At 36.4% G+C, this 27,918-nt stretch overlaps 1 protein-coding gene across 1 annotated transcript in view; it reads right to left on the bottom strand.

The window, feature by feature from the left end:
* LOC142339157 (intraflagellar transport protein 88 homolog) overlaps positions 1 to 27,635 on the bottom strand; it is a 58,295-nt gene extending 30,660 nt beyond the window's left edge. The window contains exons 1-9 of the mRNA XM_075388941.1: positions 27,620 to 27,635; positions 22,175 to 22,263; positions 21,969 to 22,085; positions 10,604 to 10,712; positions 10,201 to 10,371; positions 9,334 to 9,443; positions 8,652 to 8,988; positions 999 to 1,120; positions 513 to 663 (exon numbers count right to left, since the gene is read on the bottom strand). Of these exons, the coding sequence (XP_075245056.1) occupies positions 513 to 663; positions 999 to 1,120; positions 8,652 to 8,988; positions 9,334 to 9,443; positions 10,201 to 10,371; positions 10,604 to 10,712; positions 21,969 to 22,085; positions 22,175 to 22,252 (1,195 nt within the window). The 5' untranslated portion in view covers positions 22,253 to 22,263; positions 27,620 to 27,635. The remainder of the gene's footprint in view (positions 1 to 512; positions 664 to 998; positions 1,121 to 8,651; positions 8,989 to 9,333; positions 9,444 to 10,200; positions 10,372 to 10,603; positions 10,713 to 21,968; positions 22,086 to 22,174; positions 22,264 to 27,619) is intronic.
* Positions 27,636 to 27,918: the final 283 nt, after the last annotated feature.

Raw genomic sequence — 27,918 nt, 5'->3', positions numbered from 1 at the left:
AGGTACAAATAGTCACAATCTTAGATTTATATTCAAAGAGAGGGAATTAAAGTTAAACTCGCATGATTTATCACCGTAACTTGGCTCGAATCAAACTAGATTAAATCAAATGAATTAATATTTCCATTTTAGTTTTCGCCACAAAATGGGCGCTCTTTTGGTTGATACAAATTTCTCGCTACGTCAAGTCCAATAACTTTTCCATTTACGGTAATTTGGCTTTTTCATCAAGGTAGTGGCCCTTCACAATTATATAAAAACCAGAACTTTCAAACCTATTTCAATGGTCCGCAGTTTTAAGTGTTTAGTCTAGACAACAGACTAGTTTTCAACCTAATGCTTAGTTGCCCAGACTAGGCTAATATGCGTTCATATATTAGACTGCTACCTAGGTCTTCAAGCATTAGACTATGATCCCTGGAGACGTCAGCTTACATGGCTCCCAGTCTTAGGACTTAGGTTGTAAAGTGCTCGCTTGAGGCCTCTTTAATAATATACTGTCAGTTAATTACCTTGCGAGAACTGTGGCTCAATGCAGGGAGCAATGAGTTTGGCCGCTCTAATGACCAACTGGTCTGCCTTGTCCCTCTTGCTCTTCTCATACTGGTACAGTCTGTCTCCCTTTATTGCATCCACCAACTCATTCCACTTTGTATCTGTTTTCTAAACAACACAAAAGCATTTATGTGTTTGCATCTAAGAATAAATCCTTAGATCTCATCAGAAAACAATTTTTCCGGCTCGACTCCGAGTTGAGATTTAGTCGGTAACCAAAATTTGGAACCTACACCCAACACGAAGTTTTTCCTGTCATCCGTCATGCAATTGCATTTTGCATAATAAATTATGCTTTCCTGTGGCAGTTTCCGAGAATTTCAGCAGAATTAAGTGAAAATCTATCAATTAGGGCTCCATTTCTATGAGGCATCATAGTTTATACTGAAAAGCTATCGTACTGTATCATGATTTTCGTTTTACTGAAAAATGAGCTGGCTAACATCGTGCTTGAAGTAGCTGTCTTCAGGAGTGAGGTTGAGGTCAATTTTGAGCATCCTCTCAAACGCACTCTTCATCCCTTGTCTGTCTCCACACATGTAGCGACACATCAGCAGGTTGTAAGCTAAAACAGGTCACCCTCAAAATTTTCGACGAGATTATTCTTGCGAATCCCTTAAAATGTTAAGGTAGATTTGGGTGGATCATACGCTACCACAAAATAATTCTCGCTGTTATACACTTCCATTTCTGTTATTGTTCCGACCCCTCTTGAGGGCGGAGGAACTATATACTCAAATGGGTTTTTTTTGTTCAGACAATTTTGACCGATCGACATATTCGTCGTACAGAGTTGTGAGTGGTATCATTAAAAAGCTCCTCCAGCGTAGAATATGGAATTCAAAAGATTTTTTTTAATTTCGTATTTTACAGGGAGTTATCGAGGTTTGATGTTTTGTGAAAAATAGACGAATTTCCCATGTTTTTATTCACATTTTCCGGAATTTCACCTAAATTTTCGTCGATTTTGCTAAAAATTGTAAAAATTGGTAACACTAGTACATCTGATTTTATTTTGGTTAAATATTTCAAAATTCAGCTTTTTTCATCAAAAATTGCCCGAAATTAGCTTCTTTTTGTCTACTTTGAATAAATTTGCCGATAGTACACACCCCAAAAACAACAAATAAAATCTTTTAAAACTACAAAGTGAGCCAGCTTCACTTCCACTTCCATTGAGAGTAGTCTAGAATCTAAATTTTGCCGTTTTTTGGCAACTTTATTCTGTGATTATAAAAAACGCAGCAATTATTTCTGATGTTTTAACAAACAAATCACCTAGATATAAAGCAGTTGAAACAACTGAGTGTTCTAAACGGACAAACACTAATAGCGGGGCTGGTTTCGGTTCAATCTTGGACTGTTACAGTCGAAACAAATAAATCGGATTGTAATCAATCGGTATCTTCTATTAAAAAATTGAATTTTTTTATGTTAATTGAAGAACAGAACATTTCACATCAAAGCTCACTGGTAGGTCCAAATTTCTTCCTAAAGATTTCCAAATTAATGTATCTATTTACTCTACTCGAAAGATTATGATCGCTTTGACTTGCAATGAATAAGCAATGGCTTTTTGAACTTTGCCACTATTTTTCTTTTAATTTGGTCAACTTGTAGCGTAGTGTCAGCAAAGAAAGAATGGCTCTTTTTCTTCTTCTTTCTACTGAAATATAATACAATTTTTTGCCGTTTTACGCGTTAAGTTACAATTTTCTGGCTTTGATACTACTTGATTTCACAATTTTTTTGATTTTTGGTTATTGGCCACTTTTTAACGTTTTTTTTTCTCGTTCTGTCACATTATTCACAGTCAGTTCACATACTACAATATTGGCGTTCAAAATAGGCACAATAGAACATATAAAATTCTTGAAAGGCAAGATTATGGTTTTAACGGTGTCGGCACCCCTTTCTCAAAGAACTTTATTGAAACTTTTTACAATTGTCTTTAACTGTCGATTTTACTTTGTCTTTTTTATTCGTATGAAATTACCTGGATAATGACAGGCTTCATTGGAAATTCATAAGGAAATAAATGAGACTTTGTACTGATTTGAGTGGATAGCTGATGGCTTTCATGACTTTGAAATCAATTGTTTTCAAAAATAAAAAAACTCTTTAACGTTGCTTAACTTCGCATTTTTGTTCTTTTTTGTCTTTTTATTACATAGTCGCGTTAATGACAGGTCACATATCACATTTTTGTTGTCTGGGGAAGGAAAAGTGTACCAGATCAAATGTTTTTTCTTAAAGAAATCGTTATGAATATACTGGCTTCGTCACGGGTTTTTGGAACAAAAAGTAAACTAATTTTTGTTTTTTTGCTCATTTATTGTTCTTTTTGTAGACGTAAGACATATTCTAAAAAATTACATATCTCAAGCGCTTCTTTTTAACAAAAAAACGGACCTATTTAATTATTTAATTTTGTGATTAATGGCTTTCAGGACTTTTGAAATAATTTTGCTTCGAAAAAGAGTATTACTTGAGTTTGCATTTTTTTCTTTTTGTCTCTTTGTTATCTAGTCTCACTAGAGAGACCTCACATGCTACATTATCTCTGTTAAAAGAAGGCGCAATGGAACATATTTTGAGGGCCAAAATTTGGCTTTACGGCATCAACAGCGATGTTTTCTATAGAAGTAGAAGTTATTTTGTTTAGTTTCAGTTTTATCTGACACTCTTTTGAACTTGTTAGTAAGTTTTTTTTTATAATGGATATAAAGTTTTGGATGTAATTAATTTTTGTTGTTACTGTTGTTTGATATTATTGTTCGTCTTGATTTGCTTTCTTAAAAATGACTGATCTCATCAACCTAATGCGGCATATTTTACTCCACTGAGTTTGTTCATGTTACCCCACTGAGAGCAATCTTTGTTCATACACATTTTTTTGAAAAATACTTGAATTTTTGGGGTTTTCTATCTGTTCCTAATTTGGCAGACATTTATGCCAAAAGTGTGGATGAGCGGGGTCGGAACTTTATGGGCGAACGCACATTACCGAGCCTCCTTGTTAAATCTTTTCTATCAAGTCTCATATCAGCTAGCACTTGAGTTCTGATAAGCATTCAAGAACAAGACAATGTGAACAATTTTTAAATCCAACAACTCAAACTCGTTTGATTACTATCACCACAAAGCAGTATCAAAGCAGTATCATGGGGTCTCTTAGGGAACCCAAGTTACGATTTCACTGGTCACTTAAACTTTGAGGCAGAGAACTTAGTTTGAAAGTTTGAACTGAGGGATAAAGAAGCGAGGGTCTGATTTTTGTCCTAAACTTAGTGCCCTATAAGACACTACGTTTAGGACAAAAAAATAGACTTTCTACTCTTGAATCAAACCGCTATAAATAATCGGCTGATTCGCTATCAGAGAGGGAGAGTACAGTTTGGTTTTCCAAATACATTAGAACAAAGTCTTGGTCCCCCTCGAGCCTAGTACCCTGCACTCGGGTGCAAGCGACCTCGTGTCAGGTCAATAAGTCCCTGGGGCGACTAAGATTTTGTTCTAACGTATACTCAAACTGCTTCGGTGAATCGAATACTTAGAGAATAGTGAGCAACAAAGCTCTGAGAGAATTTAATGCCCTTCGGGCATTACCTGTTTATCCCGTTTCGGAGGATGAAAATTTAGTAAAGATATTGGTCAAGTAAAAATTCCTAATTCAAGCAAAAACTATTAATATATCAAAAATTATCTAGCAAAAACAATATCTTAGTAACGTATCTTAAGAAAATTGATAAAACAGCAGAAAAAGGAGAATCTTATATTTCACAGTAGCCTGGGTGAAAAACTGGCTAATAGCGTGAGTAGTTGTTAAATAGAATTACGTGGCTGCCTTATTTTGTTCGCCATGCTTCATCGACAGTCACTATTATACAGAAATCTATTATTAACCTTGAAAGTGTTTAGATTCCCCTAAAAATCCCTTAAAATTGAATGAGAAAAACCATTTATAAATAACAAACATTCACGCAATTCACCTCAAAAATCATCTCTAATTGCTTGAAGATAAGACAATCAGTCAAGCACAAAACAGCGGTGAAAGAGAGAAGAAGGGACATGCACGTCAAAACAAAAATACTCCTTTGAGATTTCCGGAGAATAAATAATTAAACATAGCCTGCAGATTGCTGGAAAATATCCGTGATAGACGCTTGTGGCCTTCCATGAATTGAAACAACTAAAGAAATATGAGACAGATCGACCACAAGTCCTTTAATAGACCACTAGACTTTTTGGGTTAGACTCCGACTGTCAATTTTATGACACATACGGGCTATAAAGAAAAGGCATTGAAAGAGCTTTTTCAAAATTGATATTCGAAATCAAAAACTCAAGAATTAGAGCATATAAAATTGGCACTACTCAGATGCACACTATTGATCTTTAACTAGTAAATGTTCATAAAATTTAAAGTTCCATAAATGAGTTCAGAAGTCATTTTTTGAGTGAGGTAATTCACGCAATTGAACTAAAAGCAGAAACGACGTCACGCACACAAATTTTAACTGCAAAGCAGTAGAAATCACTGAAGTCAATGGTCGATTCCAAGAAGTCAGGTCGTACGAATCATCGATGGAGACGACGAATTAAAAAACATAGCAGAACAAGTCCTGATGTACAATTCAAAAAAAATTCATTGGCTCAACAAAAAACTAGACCTAGAAAGGACTATGAATGAATTGGGAAATCCATTTCTAAAAAAATCAGACTAAAAATTTAAAAAAAAACAATCAAATTCAAAATGCCGCATGTGAACAAAAATACAATAGCAAATGGAAATTTGGTTCAAAGAAAAAACTAGGCCTAGAATGAACAATGAATGGATTGGGAAAACCATTTAGAAAAAAATCCTATCCAAAAAATCGAAAACACGGAAACAATCAAAGTGAAATTGCCGCATGTGAACAAAAAAACCACTATCGGAAATGCGAATTGTTGTTCAAACAACGTTTTCTCACTCTACTTTAAAATTAGAGTAATAAAATTTCACGCCGCAAAACCATTCGCTTCTTCGCTCCACTTCCTGTTTCAGCGTGACCATAATTCCTACTCCAATTTGGCTTCAAAAATCATGAAAATGTGTGAACAGATCTTAAAAAAAGACAGCGCACCAATACAATTCAAATTCTTTGAATTGTAAAAACCACGATATCCCTAATAATAGCAAATATCGCTTCGCGGCTACTAAAAACGACATAGCGTCAGACGACGAAACCAATTAAAACTAAGAGCATGGCAGTACGGTTTCGTTCAGCTTACAGATTTAATACAGCAATTCACTTTTCAGGCATGAAGTCTCCTCAAAAAGTCAGCAGCGTCACAACGAGAATACAAAACTACGTAAAATACACCAATTTTTTCTTCAGGCAGATTTGTAGTCACATCTACATTTCACTTAACATGGAAGCAAAGAGCACTGACGAAAATCAGTGTTTCAAACTTTTAAGCACAATCAATAAAAAATAGTTTGGATAAAGTTTCTGACTTTTATGGAAGAATATTGGTCAAACTTTACAATTTTGGACATTTTTAAATTCATCGCACCAGTGTATCAGCTCTCTGGACTAATCAAAGGACCAGAATTTAGACGAAATGCAAGATCTTAGGCGTTTTCACTGATTCACGTTCTTATTGAACTCACTTCACATGTTTTACTAAAAAAATATTATAGCAAAAATTCATTTTCAAAAAAAAATAGCGTTAAAGAAAGTTGCAAAAAAGAGAGAAGCTTTTAATTCTTCTGTTATCAAAACATAGCCGGCAGATTGCCGGAAAATAGCCGCGATAGACGTTTGTGGCGTTACATGATTTGAAACAACTACAGAAATAATATAGACAGATCAACCACCAGTCCTTTAATAGACCACTAGACTTTTTGGGTTAGCTTCGGACTGTCATTTTTATGAGACACAAGCTCTATAAAAAGAAAACCCTAATAGGGCTTTTCAAAATTAGGATCTTTTCCGTTTGTGCCCCCTCAGCTTAGTGGGCGCATATTATTTGCATCCCCCAGATGCACGTGCAACATTTGGGGGGGGGGGGGGGGGTCACAAACGGAAAAGATCCCAAAATTAATATTCGAAATCAAAAACTCAAGACTCTAATATTCAAGAATTAGGGCATATGTTTAGCACTACTTAGATGCACACTATTGACCTTTAATAAGTTAATGTTCATAAAATTTAAAGTTTCATAAAATAGCTCAGAAGTCATTCTTTTGAGTGAGGTAAGTCATTGAAAAAGTCAATTCCGAGAAGTCACGGTAAGACAAAACAAAAATCTGTTAGACGAAGTAAAAAAACATAGCAGGACAAGTCCTGACGTACAATTCAAAGAATTTTCATTGACTAAACAGAAAACTAGACCTAAAACGGACTATGAATGGATTGGAAAAACCATTTAGAAAAAAATCCGATCCAAAAAATCGAAAAAACAGTAAAAATCAAAGTGAAATTGCCGCATGTGAACAAAAATACAATAGCAAGAAATGGAAATTTGGTTCAAACCAAAAACTAGGCCTAGAATGAACAATGAATGGATTGGGAAAACCATTTAGAAAAAAATCCTATCCAAAAATTCGAAAAACAGTAAAAATCAAAGTGAAATTGCCACATGTGAACAAAAAACCACTAGCGAGAAAGCGAATTTTTGTTCAAACACCGTTTTCTCACTCTACTTGAAATTTGGAGCGAAAAAATTTCACGCCGCAAAACCACTCGCTTTTTCGCTCCACTTCCTGTTTCGGCGTGACCAAAATCACGCCAATTTGACTTCAAAAATCATGAAAATGTGTGAACAGATCTTAAAAACATAGCCGGCAGATTGCCGGAATAGCTGCGAAATAGACTTGCGTGCCGTAAAATACAGATGGAAAAAGATACAGAAGTGAGTTGATAATAGTTATCGCCGCCGCCTATAAAACTTACAAGTTTATTTCAAAGGAGGTTGTTTTTGGGTGCAAAAAAAGTTTCCCTGTCGAGTCTCGAACCGGCGATCTCCGGATTAACAGCGAGTTGCCTTAACCACTCGGATGTCGGACCATACAATCTGTTTTCTTACAATCAACTTTGTTTTAGGAACAGATTCTGTTTCTGAATAACCGCAATTTAGGTCACGCAGAAAGCGTGAAATCAAGCGCGAAAAAGCCATTTAAGCAGTGACGAGACAGAATGTTCCAGAACAAATGTAAAACGAAAATGAAGCGTGAGACGACGAAACAAAAAAAACCAAGAGCACCGCAATATAGCTACGCTCAGCTTACAGCTTCGCAGCTATAAAAAAAGACAGCGCCCCAATACAATTCAAATTCTTTGAATTGTAAAAAAAAATTAGGAGCGCTATAATAGCCGCCTAGAATTGAGGACGCGGCTATTAATTACATAAATTTTTCAAACGAAATTCTTGGAGCTCTGCAAAAGAAATCGACTTACATAGGCTTCCTATATCAAAATTTAAAACTCAAGTTCAATTTTTGATTTGCTCCTCTAAACTTTTGTTTTGCCTGCTTGAGCCTCCATGTTAATTACCGAGCCTCCATGTTAACTCCGTGAAATTATTATTATTATTAAACGTAAATTTGCACAATTGAGATTTAAACTATCCCGGAAGTCAAACTATCCGGTTCGATACCAAAATCAATTATTAGAAGATTGAAAAAAGTGAATCATACTACATCTCAAATATAGACTGCAGAATGTGCAATAGAGTTGAACAAAGTTGTTAATGATCAGAAGCTAATTCGAATGACGCCACCCGGATAAAATGAACTATTAAGAGCTTAGATTAATCAAAATTCAAGATATAGAAGGCAAAAAAGTAACCGAAAAATTAAACCGGACAATGAAATTGTACAAAAGGAGACGGGACTACAATAATTGCTTCAAACTTCGTTCGCAAGCAATTAATAACGATGAGTTGACAGTAAAACTCGATACTAGAAGATACTCGAATATTTCAAGGAATTGAATAGATTTTATGGTTTAAGTGACGTCCCTAAATTGAAAACTTTTCTGGGACCGTATAAACAACACTAATTCCGCACATTTCTGCTATCGGAACAAAAGCAGGTAAAAATAACTTACCTGCTCTAACGTCATAACTGGTGTCCTTGTTTGCAAATATCTGCTCCAAAAGATCAGCCGCATCTTCGTACTGCCTCTTTTTGATCAGCACAATCGCTCTGTTCATGTTGATCTTACACTTGATCAACTTATGCGTCTGAGGTGTATTGTCAATGGCCTTTTTGTACTCCTTGTCATTGAAGACTCTGCTTTTAATGAGCATGTTACCAATGTTGACGTTGAATCTCTTCGTAATTGGATCCAGGAAGTTTTTGCTGTGTATGATTTCTTGGTACGCCTGCTTCGCCGCTTCAAATTTCTCCGTTTTTTGAAGAAGAATCGCCTTGTTCAGCTTTACCTGAAGATAACAATTAACTTGGTTGAAAGTTTTATTCGTCCAATTTTCAACCCTGCACAAAATAAAGAACTGTTTCCTTTTACCACAATCAAATATGACCGTTGGTAATTGGTATTTTTAACCTAAGTTATCTGTAATCGCTGCTCCACTTACTATCAAGCTATGCACAGCAAAACATTATCAGTAAAAAAAGCATTACTTTTATAAGGCAGGCTTATCAAAATGAAGATTCTGTTCACGGGGGATCAAGACAACTCAAGTCTTTGTCTTTGAAGTCGTTAAGCATTAGTATTTTACTTAACTTTGAGCTTGAGAATAATTTATCTTGGTCATGGCATGACTAACCGAGAATTGCAAGTCGACATTCTGACTGCTATCTGGGAGATTGGTGACCCTCTCCCGCTCCAGTTTGTCAAACTCACGTGAAGCCATCTGGGCTGACTCCTGCGCTTTTTCTAAACACAGAACAGACACCTTTCAACTGTTTCGACTTATAAACGACTCTACTCGTCAATAGGACCCGCTACATGAGTTAAATTACAAAGCATGAGCGGTTAGATAACTTAAGCCTAACTTCTATAAGAAGCTGACTCCTTGGTTGTCTGCTTGAAGTCACTGAGAACGTCTGCCGTTTATAGAGACCTGATTAGCGTAGCGATTCGAAATTTTAAACTGGGTGTGACTTCTGCTGAGAAACATAACCTGGCTTTAAAACACGCAACTTGTACGTTTTAAAATGTCAAATTTTCTCCGAGTCCACTTCTGGCATTTTGACTTCTGGCTCTGCAGACTTTCTTCACTTTAAAACGTGCACGTGCATGTTCTAACTTTTTTTACGTATATCATGAATAGTTCATCTAAGCAAAAAAGCCTTAGAGCAATGACAGAAAAAGAACAGAATCGACAACTACATCAAAGAACTGTTAAGGGCAAACCCTTAACAGTTTGATAGTTGTCAATTCTGTTGCCTCATTTTTTAGTCATTGCTCTGAGGTCTTTTTGTTTAGAAAGTTAAGATAATCTAGGCCAAGGAGAAAACAGACATCTAGACAAGGCATGATCGGATCGGATAATGCGGCCAAGAAAAATCTAAGATCATTTTAACTGTCAGCCTCTGACATAGTTGTGTTGTGTTATCATGCACCCAGCATGTGTTGAAAAATCATTGCAAAATTACGATTAGTAAGAGTACAGTTGATATTCTCTTCTCACGGAAGTCATTAGGTGCTGCGAGGTAACTCTGTTCCAGACGTTCCATCACCTTCCGCTCCAACATCTTCACTCTCTCTTCAGGAGTGTCTGCGAACTCAGACGAGATCTTCGTACCTCCTTGTCCAGAACCAGAACCCGCCCCAGTTCCCCCTGTCATTTTGAGAGGATTCTCTAAAGGCAGAACAAGCTCGATCATCAACTACACCAGAAACAATAGAATCTGACAATAATTTACTTCTACAAGATCTACCTCCTTGTGTGCAGTTCCCATCAAGTATTTCGCACCAGTATTAAATATCTTTAAACATTTACAAATCTCCATTTACTTTCTACTGATCGAATAAAATTGGACCCCCAAAATGAGCGTCCATACGTCTATTACGATCTATCATAATTCACGAACCTTTAGCAGATGAAAATCCCGCAGCTCGAACAGCAGTCATTGGTCTTGCAGCCCCCTCAGCTTGGGCCTGGGCAGTTGACAGTCGCCCAAAAGATGTTGGTGGCACAGCCTAAAATTTTTCAAATACTTAGTAGGGATGATACAACAATGACAAAAGGTACAGGAGCAACCAATTTTAATTCTTCCAAAAGAAGTGATAACAGATTCTTCTTTTAAAAAAGACAACTTCACATTTTCTAATATGACCAAATTTTGGAGTTGGAGTCTACTGTTTCGAAAAAAAGCAAAGCCAATAGATTGCCCCCAAAACAGCTCCGATAGACTCCATTAGAGCTGAACTAAAAAATAATCTAGTGGAAGCGGGAAAAGGGAAATAATTGAAACTTTTGATTAAATAAAAGCTTTTGTTCTCAAACATCCAACTGACACTTAGAGCAAAATTTACCAAGAAATGCAATATTAGCTGCACTCTATTGGTATTCATTTAAAGTCTCCTTGTACTGCATTGACATTCAAAATTAAAACATTTCATTTAAGTTGACAAGGTAACACCATAACTAACAATGAAAGGTACTGAGTAAGAAATGCAAAATTTTTGATAGCGAACAATGTGTCAGCAGATAACATCAAAGAGAAAAATGACAACCACTATTTTTCCGCTATTGATAAGATGATCAAGCATTGTTGAGTTAAGCATTGTTGAGAAACTAGTTTTAATTCACAACACGATGTTCCAACAGATTTTCTAAGCTTAAATCCCACTTAGTCAATTTTCAAGCGGAAAACTTTCAAGCAAATCCAGAATATCATTCATTAGGTACTAATTCATCCTGGTTTGATTTTAAGTTCAAAAGCGTTTGATTTGCTGGGCTTACTTCCTTAAAACTCAATAGATTTATTTTAATAAAAACCTGATATCAAGTAATATGTAGTAAAATATACTTCCGAGTCGCTATGTAGTGCTACTATTTATGTACCCTCAGAGTTCAAGTGTTTTTTTAACTCATAAAAGAAGTTATCTATTTAGAAATATTGTACTTTTTTTTCAACAAACACTTTGTGCAATTTTTTTTTCGCAGAAGGTTTATAACTTCATAGGCAAAATCGGAAAAAAAATCAATTCATCGGAAATAAAATTTGAAGCAATTTCTGGAGTCCAGTTGTTTTATCTGATTTCTCGTCTGACTTCATTTTCATCTGTTCAATTCAATTTTTAGTAGAAAACAATAAAACGAATCGAAAAAGACTAACATATTAAGACAAGGCGCCGACAGCAAGCTGAGGTTTTCTGTCGAAATTTTAGAGCTTGGATGGGCCATTTCAATTTGGCCCGCTGGTCATTAAATTCACACGTATGCGATTAGTTTTCTTTATTAGCTGCATAAACATTTGCGACACATTTCAACTTTAAAATGGATGCCTGGTCGGTACACTCCCTAAAAAAGATCAAAAAGTATATAAAAACGAGTACTTGAGAAAAAAATACCTGAATAAAAATCATTTAGAAGTTGATGAACAGCTTCTTCACAAGCAATTTGTCTTAAGCAAAATATCTGGCACATTTGACGTGCAAAAAACATTAACTGCAGCTACATTCTTCAGAAATGTCATATTTTAGAAAACAAAGAGGCTCGGTAATGAGCGTTTACACAAAATTTTCCGACCCCGCTCATCTACCAAATGAAGAGATATATACAAATAGACGTTTGAGTAAAAAAAATGTTACAAACGAAACTACTAACTGAAAAATATAAAGCCACGCCACATTAGAGAACTTTTTATGCCTGCCCTTAATAAGACTACGAGACAAAAACAGCAAAATAAAAAAAACAAATAAAGTCAATATCAAATTTTAAAAGCATATTGTAACAAAGCCAAAATACATTCAGATAAAACGCGAAAATTCACTTGTACTAAGCAGAGGTGACCTGTCCATAGAGGGACTACGTAAACAGTCTACAAAAAGAAGAAAGAAAGGGGTGAAGTTCACAAAAATTAACATTTTTTTAAAGCCAAATAATCTCAAATGTCATAAGATACATTTGGTTTTAACTTTAAACTCTACATAACGTTACTTATAAATCCTCACGAAACCAATGGATGCTGTCTCTGGTGAGACTAAGTCGAAGGATAGGACCACAAAACTAAAATAACAGAGGTAGAGAAAAATTTACAAAGAAAAAACGAAAACAAAAAAAATTGAACCCATTAAGATCATCAGCTATTATCTAAATATATTACTATTTCATTAAGTATTTGTATCGTTACAATAGTATATTAAAGACACATTTTACATTTTCACTGGGACCTTATTTGAAAATCAATGGGCCCTGTTATAAACAAGCATTTTAAAGAAACAAAAGATTGACGAATCAAAATAAACAAGCATTTTAAAGAAACAAAAGATTGACGAATCAAAATTTTCAAGAAAACGCATAGGGTCCAAAATATAAAACATCGGTTTTAAATTAAAACCAATACAGAGGGATTGGAATACGGAGGGATCACAAAAAAATGGATGAGACCTCTCATTGATGCGACAAAGATTCAAGTAGACAAAAAGAAGAACAAAAAAGAAAAGTTCAAAAAAGATGAAAACATTTAAAAACAAAATCATAATCATGAAAACAATTGGCTATCAATTGCCAGCATCGCATAAATTCATTAACCCCTATGAAAGAAGCTAGAGATCTGTCATTTATCAGAAAAATTTAATCGCCACAAAGAAAAACCTTACAAACACAATAAACAGGGCAAAAGTGTCAATTTATTTAAAAAATCAGTTGATCAGTAAAATTTTGGTCATGTTAAACTGATTTTCTTTTCAACACCAATGGGATTTCTTAGTATTTTGATAATGTGACTTTAAAAAAATCAACAAATGAAGTAGACAAAAACCACTAGATTTTAAGGACAAATCGTACGATCAGAGCCATTAAAACCAACAGCTTTCAACAGAAAGCACTAAACACGTTAATTTCTAAGAATCAGAATAAGTTCATGTCTACAAAATCGACAAACACACGAAAAAACCGAGAATGGGAAGCCATTAAAAACCATAGGCTATTCGCTGATAACCTTTATGTTTAAAGTATTGAAATTTCGTAGCATAAAACTCATTATTATAAAATAAAATCACTCAAAAAACGTTTCGATGCAGTATTAGGCATATTTAGCGGGGCCTGTCATTAGCGGGACCGACCTACAAATGAGTTTAAAATACGGGTAACGTTTTAGTGGAAAATATATTTTCAAAATCCTAAAAGAGCCATTAGATATGCTTCTAGATAGATTCACTTAATCCTCTTTAGGGAGCAAATTGCACCTTTAGTTAACCGACTGAGCCATAGAACTTCAAATGCGAGATGAAGAGTCAAATGATAAAATATCATTAAAACTACGAAAACACAGTGTAGGAGCTATGAAAACCATGAGCGACGTCTCTGAGAACAAAATAGATGTTAAATGGGCCTCATTTGATAGTAATCTTTATTTGTCATTAATGGAACTTTGATACGAAAAATGAAATGTCTGTCAAGAACATGAGAAAACAAAAAACAAAATTTTAAACAATGGGACAAGTCCTGTATTACAATCCACAGAATTGAAATAATGACACGACATTTAATATTTTTACAGCAACATCAGTCAACAAAAGATTAAGCGTTTTAATAATCCTGCAAAATAACAAGTTTTCGATAAAAATGACACTATGCGTTCTTAGAATAAGTACAAAAAAACAGCAACCTTGTGGGAATCAATAACAAACAAAAAAATTGGCAGGCGGTAAATCAAGAAAATTGCCCAAAATCAGAAACTTTGAAAACCATAGACGCCAAACTAAGCGAACCTCACAAATACAAGACAAAAGGTACAATCACAGCATGTCATAAAACCTTAAAAGTCACAAGATACTTCTAAAAAGTTCTAATAGCTGAAAAAAAGACAAGAATCACAAGCTCATTACAATCTTTCACAAGGAGACGGCATCTCATTGAATAATAACGTTAGCATAAAGTTGGAGCCAATAAATTGAATAAAGACGCTGCACTAGAGAAGGCCAATAAGAAATAAATGTTCATTTTGAAACTTAACGCTAAGACCACACGTAAAACGAAACGAAAACAACTTTTATTTTTGAAAAAGCAGGTGTCAGAATCGTAGAAGATTACTTTGAACTCAAGCGACAAGTTAAATTCACCTTTTACTCATTAGCAACCGATGAAACCAGCCATTATTGAGACTAAGGTGATAAAAAGAGCAATAAAGGAAAAGGCTATCAGTCAAAGAAAAACAACAACCAAAAACTGAAACTATAACTTTAATTATTCATGCATTCCTAGCAACAGATGAGACAGAAGACCGATAGACAGAGGACCAATAGACTAAGCGATAAGAGAACAGATTGAGCAATAAAAACTAAAAGCTCAAAAAATTTGATACTATTTCTTCAGCGGAATGAAATTCATCGAAAGGATAGCTTTGAACTAAAACAATTACATTGCTTAAAAACACATAGTAGCAACCTATGAGATTATACGAAAAGACAAGAAGTACAAAAATACTCAAAATTAAAAAATCATTAAATAATTTGAAACAAATAGTGTCAATCATGAAAACCTCTAGCCATAAACTAAGACACTAAATAAGATCCGTTTATGCATCACTGATGCGGCCTCGACAAAGATACTATCACTGATGCTAATAGGTGATAAAAACAGAATTAATAATGAAAAGGCAAAACAAAACAAAATTTCAACAATAGTGGATGACAGTGTCAGTATAAAAAAAGCATTAGCTGCCCGCCGAAGACTTCAATCAATTGCAATTAGGCGTCATAAGAACACAGGTATCATATTAAGAGCACAAAAAAGAAGGAGCAGTAAAAACAGCAGTCAAACTGTCGCGCGTGAAAAAATATTCGCTTTAAATTTTGTTAAAATACAAACCTGTCACTCCACTTAAAATGTACTTGAAAAATCACGCTCCAAACCTGCGCTCGTTTTCGCTCCTTTTACTACTCCAGTTAAAATCACACGCTAATTTGCCTCCTCGCTGACAGGAACAAGCCGAAAAAAGTGTGAACAGGTCTTAAAAAAGACAGCACACCAATACAATCCAAATACATTGGACTGTAAAAAAGCTCTCCAATAGAATTCAAAATCGTTAGATTGTAAACTTCCCAAGGAGGCCAAAACTATTCTTCATCGCTGCTCGTCTTTTAGGAACACAAAATTTGTTCACACTTTATCGTAAAAACAATTTTGAATTAACATTTTGATACGCAAAATTATAAAATTGAGCACAAAGAACGCTAAAGGTGTACAACTCCTCCAATAAAAAAATCTTGGATCTATTCTGTTTCGAACCCTGCCCCCCCCCCCCCCCCCCCCGTTACAAATTATATGTTGCTATATCGCACGTTACTTTGTAAGAAAATAGCACGTGCGCCTGGGGGTCATAAAAGATTTATGCTCACTAAGCTGGGGAGGGGGGGGGGGGGGGGGGGGGCAAAAACAGAATAGATACAAAATCTTTTTAATTTCCAATTCTGGATCTTTTCCGTTTGTGCCCTTGCAGTACGTTATGCTCCCCCCAGTTACAGAGCACGTGCCATTACATAGTAAATCATTATGTAAAAATATGGCACGTACGTCTGGTGGGTGCAAATAATACGCGCCCACTAAGCTGGGGAGGACACAAACGGAAAAGCTCCCAAATTCTACGCTTGAAGAGCTTTTTAATGATACCACTAACGATTCTCTACGATGAATATATGGTTCGGCCAAAATTGACTGAACAAAAGAACCCCATTTGAGTATATAGTTTCCCTTGATTAAAATTTAGAAAAACTTCAATCAATTTCATCTTAGATTCTTCTGTAGCAAAACTGACTGCACTTCAGTAAATACCGCACACAAAGGAATTGTACTTTTTTAAACTTTATCCGAAAACATATTCTACCGAACATGAGACCTCAAACATGACTAGCGTTAATTTCTGAATCCAGTTGCTTTCATGCGATCTCTCGTCTGACTTCCTTCTCATCTCTTACATCCAACTTTTAGTTCAAAACAATGAAAAAATTGAAATAGAGTGGTATTAAGTAGAGGAGTAATTGAGATAAGGTCAAAAATATTTTCATTTTTTTTTTTAGTTTTTCGTTAAAAACCTTTTGTGTGAAAAACTTTAAAATCCATGATAAGCCCATTTTTTTAGCATCCCACGTGACTCGGGCCCTTTGAAAACAACAATTTTAGCGTTAATTTGTAAATTGAGTGAAATTCATGCGTACTTAATTATAAGACAGCCAGCTTTCGGTATTCTAAGTGCACTCTGTTCAACCGAGGATTAGCAATTATTTACAACCACTAGTTGTTTTTGAAAATATGAAACAATAAATCAATTGTTAAATTACTTCAAACAATTGATTAAATCAATTAATCGATTAAATCAATTAATTGACAATTTAAAAAAAACCATGATTTTTGATAAACAAAGACATAAATATTTGCCTTTTCCTAACCTTTCGAGACAATGAAATCTCGAGTGCAACGTTTGCTGTTTTCAGATAGATTTTCAAACATACCCGGCAGATTGCCGAAAAAAACCGCCGTTGATTCCCATAACAAAGATTGGGATTGAAAGAAGAGAAAAAAGACTAGTGAAAAAATTATTTTTGTACAAATAATTTTAAAGTGCAAATTATTTTGATGTAATTTTGGAGCTGAACGTACTCCTGTTTCGTATTGAGACCACACAGGGAAAAGTATCAATACCAATAAGCATTAGAGATGGTAACTAAGAACAAAGTTCGGGTAACGGGCATCTAAAATCTGGCTTTATGGGTTTATCCCGTTTCTATTTATGATTTCGTTTTTTGATACTCACTCTATTCATTTTGAATTGCGTTGCTGAGCAACCGCTGTCTGAAAACACTTTTAGCAGAATGAGAGAAGAGTGAAACTAGCCTAGAGAAGTCAAAAAAGATTTCACGCAAAATGTGGAACAAGATGTGAAGTATGGTAAAGCAAAAAATTTTCATTCGACGAAGTAAAAAAACATAACAGGACAAGTCCTGAAAAACAATTCAAAGAAGTGTATTTATTTATGACCTAACCAACATTAACTCCGCTTTAAAAGACAAATGAGAGCTGTTAGTAATGAGACTAAGCAATAAAACAACACCGGAACAACAAAAACAAGCAAAACTAAAAATTCAACTTTTACTTTTTGAAAAGACAGGATCAACATCAAAGAAACAACTGCTCAGAACTCAAACTGCCAACTATATTCCTCTCTTTCTCATTAGCAACCTGTCATTACCTGATTATACCTCTCTCTGATAATACCTCTCACTGATAATATTAAATAAAAAGACAAAAATAACCGAACATCGCAATAAAACTCGCTGAAACTTTTGAAAAAACTTGGTATAGAAGTCACAGAACACAACAGCTTATGCAGGATACAATTAAATCAACTATTTGAGTCCTCAATGACCGCTGTTGAGAACTGTCATGAATGAGATTAAGTGATAAGCCAGCAATAAGTACAACAAATATTAGCAAAACAAAAAAAATCACTAAGATTTTAAAAAAAACAAGCGTATAAGTCAAAAAAGCAATAGCTATGAACTGAAATGACTTGCTTTAATTGACGTCTTCTTAGCAACCAATGAGACCTGTCGATAATGAAATTAAGTTGAGACGAAAAATTTCAAAAAGAAAAACTCGCAAACCTCAAAAAATTAGATAATAATTATTAAAAACAATCAGTGTCAAAGTCATAGAAAGCACTAGCTTTGAACAAAAAACGATTCAATCGAAAAACGTAACTTCTATTATCATTATCAGAGACCTGTTCACAATGACATTAAATGATAGGACATCCGAAGAAAAAAATAGTCGCAGAACTGACTACTTCACTAAAACTTTTGAGATAAAGTAGTGTCAAAGTCATGAAAACAACTACCTATTGACTCGAGTCAAAAAACAGGTTCTTTTCTGCCTCATTAGCAACCAATCAAACCTGTCATTGATGGTACTAAGTGATAAGACAACAGATAATTTGAAAAAAAGGGGGCAAAATCTAAAACTCACTAATATTTTATGACAGCAAATAGTGGCAAAGTCATAAAAGTTTTAGCTGTCCCTTAATGAATTAAAGCACATTCAAATAGGCGCAATTAGAACACATATGTGCCGCCTTAAAAGCACTGAAGGAGAGGAAACTCTGAAAACAGAAGTCAAATTGACGCACCTGAAAACAAATCCATCTCAAAAACCTCCAAAGTGTTCAAACACCAATTTCTCACTCCACTTTAAAGGTACCTTGAAAAGAGTCACGCCTCAAAACTACTTGATTTTTCGCTCCCTTTACTAGTTCAGTGTGACCAAAATCACCACTCTAATTTGACCTCGCACTGGCTTGGAAAGCCGAAAAAAGCGTGCAAATCTTAAAAGACAGCGCACCAAAACAATTCAAATTCTTTGAATTTTAAAAAATTAGAAGCGCTATAATAGCCGGCTGAGAAGCTGAGGCGGCTTTTAATTGCCATACAGCTAAAACATAAAGATCGCAAAAGAAGCACCTCACTCGGAAAAATATTTCAATGAGGAAATGGAGGGCTATTTCCACAATTTTTATTAATTCGTATTAATGAACAAAAAGATCAAAGGGCATAAACTGAGTATAATGAACATACTTGAAATGCCGAGTGCTAATTTGCAATCGTATTAGTGAACAAAAAGATCAAAGGGCATAAACTGAGTATAATGACACATAGCGTATTTTGGCATTGGGTATATTGCCATAAAACCGATAATTGTTATCTTAAACAAATTTATACGCCCTTCCATACTACCAATATAAAAATACCCAATGCCAGTAAACCCAATATGCGAGAATACCAAACGCCAATATATCCAAATAATAATAACTTTGATGCTAACTTTCATATAGGTTGCTCATTTTATATTCAAAGCCGAACTCGTAAAGACAAAATTAGCAAACAAAAAGCCAAGCAAGACACAGTGATGTCAACTACAAAAAAACTTGCACATAAAAATTTAAAGGAGAACAATAAAAGTTCAACAATTGATCTGCTGCTTTAAGTTCAAACCGCCTTTTAGGTCGAAGCTTCTTTTAGGTGAAACCACCGTTCATGTCAAATCTATTAAAAGCGTTACACAAGAAAGATAACCTAAAATATCGATAAGCATACCAGCGTACGTCCAAAGCGCAATTGATTCAGCGGTTAATGCTTGCAACGAAAACTACGACAAACAATGAAACTTGCAAAATTGATCGGAAATAAATCTGGTAACAAAAAAAAAAAGCAAAAACTGCCAAAAAAGCTGCGTTGCCAGTGCGTTGAGAGGGAAATCTAGAAAACCAGAGCTCACAGAAAATCCACTGCAAAAATATCAGTTCTCTAGTTTGTCTACTTTTCGAGTAACTTTTGTTTTCATAATTTCAATTGCTGACACCAAAAAACGCTGACAAAAGAGGTAATGAAGCTTAGGAATGAGCATAACAAGTCACTCAACGTGAAAATGAGACATCAGTTTAAACACATTGGCATAGTTTTTGACGTTCTTATTGAGAACTATATTTCTTTCGGCTCCTGTTATCCTTTCCGTTTAACTCCTTGACCATGCTGAACTTCTGGTTAGCAGTATCGAGCATAAATTTCTCTAGAAAAATCCGAATACAAGCGGTTGCCTTCAAAGAGACGTAACTCTCAAATCTCAACCTTCCATTGTATTTGTAGTCCATGTCAATACTTCAACTGAATCCTTGTTGTGATTCCAGAGTGCCAAAGGGTATTGGGGTTCTCCAGCCAATTTTCTCACCCAGTGGGAGAGTCTTCAGAAATTACAAAGTTAGCTCGTCCATTAGCTGCAAGGATTCTGTCCATTTTAATATCACAGAAATCTTGCATATCCTCAATTACAAAATAGAAGGAGGTAGATAACAATGGTCACGTGACAAAATTGTGGGCTAGGATCAACCGCAACATCAACACTAGTTCAGGGCTGTTTTCTTAAACTTTTCGGGCCAAGTTCACGTGCGTCAAAGTGAAAATAGCAGTCTTTAGGCTGACTTGCCGGACATTGTTCTGCGAACAAATTGATCGCAATTTTTTTTTCGAAATCGAGAAGAATTTTGTCCGGCTAATTTCCGATATGAATTCTCAATTTTGTTTCTAAGTAGAGCATATATAAAAGGTGGATAAAATACTCCAATTTGAATATGAAGTGTATAAATGTTAAAATTGGATGAGAGAAATTTTTAAAGTTCCGTCACAGACCCAAAGCGCATTGATGGCTTTCAACTACTGTAGATCATCCTATGTACCAAAGATGAGCAATCTATAATTGTCAATTGTTCGTGTCATAAAGGCAAAACTATTGCAACTTCGCGGACACAAACAAAAAATGTCTGTCATTGTTTGTTCTCGTACGTTTTCAGAAGCTTTTTGGCGGTTAAGCGTCCTATTTATTGACGATTTGTTTGGAAAAACAGCTGCGTTTCAACATAGGATCCGATTGGCAATAGACTGCTGGCAATTATCATACTATTGATTGGGTTCTGCTCAGTTCATGCGTTCTTTTTCATTTGGCCGGGAATCTGTTTCACTTGCACTTTTCCGAAAACAATTTCATGACTGTCCTCGTTTTTCTATGTTAATATTTGCTTTTCGGTGGAAATGGCAGCAACTTTACATCTGTAGGTGCTCCATTTCTTCTGGGAGATACCCCAAGTAACTTCGCTTATGATTAGCTTCTATACTTAAGCCAATTTTATGAGTAGAATGACGCCTCAACATAATTCTTATCACTAAATTTTGCGTCCAGTTTAAATTACCTCTAAGTAGTTAATTCGTGGACTGGTATCAAAATTGTGGGCTTACACCTTAATTGTAAGTATATAACAATTAAATTAAATTTAGGGTATTTTGTCATTGGGTATTTTCGCACATCGGATATTTTGGAATTGGGTTTTATGGCATTTTATAGTATTTTGATATTGGGTGCATTGTCCTGACACCGGATCAATTATTTGCAATTAAATTGAACGATCAATTATAATGGTCATCTGAAGTTTATCTTGTTACATCGATGCAAAGATACAAAAAAATTATTTTATTTCCAAGCTTCATAGTCAAGTTAAACCAAATTTCGCCAGTACATAAAAGACTGCATATGATATTGCTTTCTAATTTAAATCAAAAGTATTAACTATGATGGACATGAGAAACAATTATGTTCAATGGGGTTATAATAAACCAACTATAAATTAAGTTGTTATTTTCTCCCAAAATAAGTTCAGTTCCCTTTGAGCGCACAGAGAAACTTACCCCAAAATTATTTGCACCACCTGGAAAAGGTGGTTTACCAGCTCTGGAAGCGGCCACGCGTCCATGGCTTGATTTTCCATAACTTGTTTTTACAGCCTCCCTCAATTGTTGTCCCACCTAAACGGTTGCAAATCGATTCTCAGTTAGAGTAATCTCAATTAAAAAAATTCGTTGAAATCAAAGATCAAATTAAAAAATCTCGGGACCTGCTCGTTGGTATCAAAATCATAGAGATCAAAGTCATTTTCATCGTCGTCCATAAATTTAACTTGCTCTCGAGCCATTTCTCAAATCTGAAATAAAGTGGATTTCTCAAATGGTACACAACACGATCAAGTCGGATCTATTCTGTTTTGTCCTCAGCCTTTTTGTGACTCCCACTTATAGCTAATGCGTTGTTATATAGCCCGTTGCAAAGAAATCGGTAAATTAGACTAATTATTGGATTTATTCTGTTTCGGTCCCCCAACTAAGAGGGCATATAACTTTCACGACCTCCAGGCTCACGTATTAATTTTTACATAGTAACTGGCTGTATAAGAACATATTATTTTAATTGGTGGGGGGGGGGGCAAAAAACATGGGCGAAACAGAACAGATCCTACTTATTGTGTACTTTTTTCCTCTTATTGAAAGGAGACACAGACAGTATTGATGATATCACCGCTAGTTAGTAGCTTTGTCACACAATTGGGGGTGTCATCAGTAAAAGGCCATTGCAACAGGGGAGTACAGAGAATAGAAAAATGGACTAAAGAAAATAATAATAATAACAGAATTTAGAGTCAGCACCCAAGGGAAGGAATATTCCCGGAGTTGCAGTTTTGTCGAAGAAATTATTCCAGTTTAATAAGATTTCTGCAAAGTGCACATAGACAAGACAATCTGCATGTGCACACATTTTCATGATAGTAAATTTCGGTGAAATTTGTGTAGACTTCTGTTATCTTCTTCTTTTTGCTTGCGGCTGGTATAGAGTCGACACTTTGACCAACTTTTCGACCAATGTAGGCACCTCTCGTCCAGAGGTTGCTCTCCTGTTTCTGTCTCGAGAGATTCCTGGTCTTGAAACGTCTTGTATCTCCCGTTCTTGTGTTCTGGTCATGCTGTTCGCTAACCTGTATGAAATTTCGCCATTCAATGCTATATCAGCCACTGACAATGTCCAGCAATAACAGCACGTGGAGCTCATGATAGAGTGATAGAGGAAGGATATCTAGGCTGGGCAGTCTGTCTTTGTATGTCAGTTGTCACGTGGATAAGATCCATTTCAAAGCTTTCATCTGGATTGCTACATTTTTCTTCAGATCTTGTTTGGTTTCCAGAGAACTTACCCGTATGAGAGGTTTGGTACGATATAGCTCAGATATAGATTGCTCTTGGCTTGCCAGGCTGTTCCTCTTGCAACGTTCCTTTTAATGGTGAAGAAAGCTTTCAACGCCTTTTCGCAGCGGCTGTTGACGTTTGCTTTCCAGGCGAGATCCTTGTGGATCATGATTCCAAGGTCCTTCTTTTCTGGCTTTCGAAGCTCCCATCCGTTTATTGTACCCGTCGTTTCTCTTTTATAAAGAGGACTTTGCGTCTGCTGATGTTAAGTTTCATCAAATTTAGTGCACAATTTCCAGAATTTAGCAGCATCGAATTCAATGATGATAAACATGGTGCCAACATTTTTCTAGTAGTCAGCATAGCTATAGCAATCAGGCAGATCATTGATGAAAAGGACGAAAAGATGGTGCCCTAGTACTGAGCCTTGTGGCACTCCACTTTGAACATCAAACTCAGATGACACTGCGTTTCCTCTTCGTACTCTTTAATTCCGTCCCTGCAGGTAGCTTTTAATAAGCTCCAGAGCTCCTCCCATTTCACCATAGACATGTAATTTCTCAGTTAACTTCCCGTGGCAAACTTTATCAAAGGCTTTTTGAAAGTCCAAATAGATTGTTGCAAGAGTGTCTGCGTCCAGATTGTCAAAGAGTGCACTTAGATAGGGAATCATTTGAGTGACTGCGGATTGTTTTTTCGTGAAGCTGTGCTTTTCAGAACGTAAAACACTCCCAATTGCGTTGCACAGTTTGTCGCAAATCAGGGATTCCAGAACTTAAGAGACAAAAGCAAAGAGCCAAATGACGCGATAATTGGAGAAACATTGTTTGTCTCCGTCCTTGTAAAGTGGAATGATGTTGCCAGTTTTCCACTTGGCTGGAAACCTGCGCTTGCTTGTGATTGTGTTAAAAATAAGCTTGAGAGAGACAGATGGAGATCAAGCTGTTCATTTGAGAGGCAGTTTCCTTAGTCCATCTTGGCCTTTAGTTTTCCCAAGGGGCAGATTTTGGAGAGCTGTTTCGACCTCCGTTTGTGTCAATTGCAGTTTGTCAATTTTAATCACGGCATATGCGTCGAATCACTTTTGACAGCTCTCCTGAGTGAAAATTGGCTGGAAGAACTTGTTCGAAAGCTCTGCTATTTGTAAATCTGTAATGGTTTTCTCTCCTTCCAGGTACATTTCGGACGGAAGCTGTGTGGATTTTCGGATGCTTTTAAAACACTTCTGTCTTTCACAGAATCTACCGTTTTGGAAGACTGGTTCCTCATATGCTCATTGATCGTCATTCAACTGCTCAGTTACTAGAATTTGCAATAAAATTAGTTTCGTCTGATTGGTTTTACTGGGCTTTCTTTGGACTACTTTCTTTTTGTGTATTTCTCCTATTCATGAGATTAGATGTTTCCTTGCTCAACCATGCAAGAAGACTCAATCCATGTTTGGTTTTAATTAGAATATTCTTTTCAAAGATTTTAAATAGCCACTCATACCATTGATCTACCATCACGTCCACATTACTGTAACAATATGGCAAGAAAAGGTGGGCTTCAATCTGAGCTTCGATGTGATTCCAATCCGCTTTGCTGTACTCAAAAATGCTGCAATCTCCTTTTTCTAGATTGCTTTTGCCCACTTTGAACCAGTTAGAAGTATTTAACTTCAATTGGAAGGGTCGCAATCCAATTTGTTCATCTGTTTGATCTTGTTGTCCACACACACATTCAATCTAGGGTCGGTGATGGTCGTAAAGACTACATCCAAATGCTTCGTCGGTCCTTTTATCATTTGCTGGAATTAGTGATCGAACAGGTCTCCAAGGAAGATGGCCTCATCATAATGTGACGATGCCATTTGCAGCCAATCTGTGCAAACGAAATTTATGTCGCCCACAATGAGATTCAAACTCGCTGCTGACTGTCGACCAATCACGTCGAGAGTAGTAAAAAGGTCAGAAAGAAGGAGAGGTGGGTGTCGGTACTGACTTCCTTTTGGCGCCTTGTAGATACATTATATTATGCAGGAATAATCGGTAAAATCTACTTGAATGGCTTTGTTATCTGAGAATTTGGGGTCTAAGTTCAGTCGTTTGTGCCTCAACTGCGTGTCGATGACAATCAGCACCGCACCGTGTTCTAGCTGCTCATCATCTGATGGTCTGTCATTTCTGTGGACTATAAAACTGTCAATGAACAAAGCGTTGTCAGGTATTTCAGGTACAAGCCATGTTTCAGTGAGGCAAATGATTTTGTAGTGGTCGCAGTCTGTTAGAGCATTTGCAAAGTTCACACTTTTGTGGATGTCAACTAAACTTCTGACGTTGTACAGAAGAAGATGGACTTCGTTCTCTTTTTCTTTGGGACTTGTGGATAGTCAATGTGTTGAAGCGTTACCGCTTACTTCGATTTCCTTCCACTCGTCTTCTATTATCAGCCTCTGCTTTAGTTCTTTGATTCTGAGGTCTTTCCGATTTACCCCAGATTCAATCAGTTCTTTCCTTCTTGCCAGCAGTAGTCTCTCTTGCATGGCTTCCTCTGCAATTAGCTCTTTGCTGACAAAGAACTTCTTCCCGTATTACTTCAGTTTGCTCAGCGATAACAGAGTTGATACATTGTGGATACTTTTTCACTAAAAAGAAGGGAATAGTTCTGGTCTTATCCACCTGGTAAGCATTTATCCTTTTCAGTTCATTGATTTGAAACTCGATTGACATAAACTTGAGCAAATCCTTTATTTTGGCCATGTCATGTTTGTTTCCTTCTCGGGCAAGTTTTGAAGTGGTTTCAGACACTCCTCTAACTCTGAATCCCTCCGGTTGCGTAGGAAGAAGTGGCGTAGGCGGTGGTTTTTGAGGTGGTTGATTTGGAGGAGGCAATGTCGGGACGCTTGCCTTCTTGTCGACGCTCACTTTTATCTCTGAGATTACCTTTGTGATTTCCGCAACCTCCGATTGGAGTTTCTTCAATTGTTTATCCTCTTCGGGCTGTTATATTTTCGAAGCAGTTTCCATATGCATATCCTTCTGTTTGTTTCTGACAAATGAATGCCAGAGTAGTACAGCGTTGTTCCAGTGCTCCATGATTCCATCCAGTGCTCCTCTGCTGAGGTTTTTTTCAGGCTTCAGTCAAATGAAATCGCCCGCCACATGTAAAACAGTGGAAGTCTGATTCGTCTGCAGGAACATCGTGCTCGGATGTCTCGAAGAATCTCTTTCAGTTGCAGAATTTAATTGGGTGTGATGTTTTCGAAACATCTCAATGAAACTGGATTTCACAGTGCCCTGCTGCCTTGAGCGGTCACTTGTTCAATTGCAGTTTCAATTTACGAAAACTCGAGAAAGAGGTGAAACTAAATTTTGAATTTCAGCGCCCTGCTGACTTGAGCGGTCATTTGTTCAATTACACATTCAGTCACATAATACAACGTTACCTGAGTTGCATCTGTGCCCTGCTGACGTGAGCGGTCACTTCATAAAACTGAAAATTTGTCTGCTTACCTGAATTTTTATGACGACTGATCGAAGGGTGCGGGTTCTGCGAAGACTGCGTGTCGACTGCTTGAGTGTTGACCACTTTCTTCTAAGTCGTCGTAGCTGACCAGGTTTCAACACTATTCGTAGGTCGCAAGGGGGCGGCGATTTCAATTCAGTGGTAACTGTTGAGGATCTGCTAGTTGATGATAGTTCTTTCATATTCAGATTTCGACAACGCCTACCTGACATCCTTTCCTTCTTCTTGCGGCAGATGCTGTCTTTGTCCCCTTGATGTTTCAAGACAACGTAGAAGCTTTTTAGCTCGAAACTATGGGTTTGATGAAGACGGCTGTATTTTTCTTCCAATTTCTCAATTATTGCGCCCATCCGTGATGCTATGTCACTTACCAGGCTAACGACTGGAAAATCGGCCTCCTTCCATTCCTGATAAACGTCCAGCGTTAACTCTCCGGATTGACGTTCAATTCTCCGACAGTATACTATCAGTTGTATTCTGTTCGAAATCGGCTTCAAAGAGTTCACAAGTTGCTGACCAGTAAGGGGGTTGTTGAAGTTATTGGATGAGTTTCTAAGGAAAAGTTGGTCGCGTCGTGCCAATTAATAATTTTAGTTGACGCATCTGCCCTTTGGAAACGATAGAAGATCAATTTCCTCGTATTTCTAGGCTTTTCGTGAATACTGAGTCCCGAGAAAATTCCAGTGGCGATGAATCCCTTCCTCTTGGATCGGTTCTTGGCATCGTCCGTGCCGGAGAGTGCCAAATAACAAACTTGCAGCGATAAACATCAGGGCCACCACGTCTGCCCTCTCAATATCATCATATAAAAAGACACTATTTAATAAGTTTATCAAAACAAATAGGCTATAGCATCACGGCTATAGCATAACGTACTCGAGGCGCAAAAGAAGTTCCCTTTCGCTCGATGGCACTGGGATGCGCAACGCTTATGGTTCTTTCCAATTATAGCCAAAATTATGGTATAATCACTATGTTGGCGGGGGACTGTAGGTTATATGACCAGATCTGGGAAAGACACAAAATTATATGTCCACAGGGGGATTAATAAAAACCTAAATTGAGTAATGGCCCTCACCAACACTGGATGCATATTGGCTGGTCCAGGACCCTCCCA

The sequence above is a fragment of the Convolutriloba macropyga genome, chromosome 5, assembly GCF_964194025.1.
Source record: "Convolutriloba macropyga chromosome 5, txConMacr16.3, whole genome shotgun sequence".
NCBI classification, from domain to species: Eukaryota; Metazoa; Xenacoelomorpha; order Acoela; family Convolutidae; genus Convolutriloba; species Convolutriloba macropyga.
This window is presented reverse-complemented; position numbering and strand designations above follow the sequence as displayed.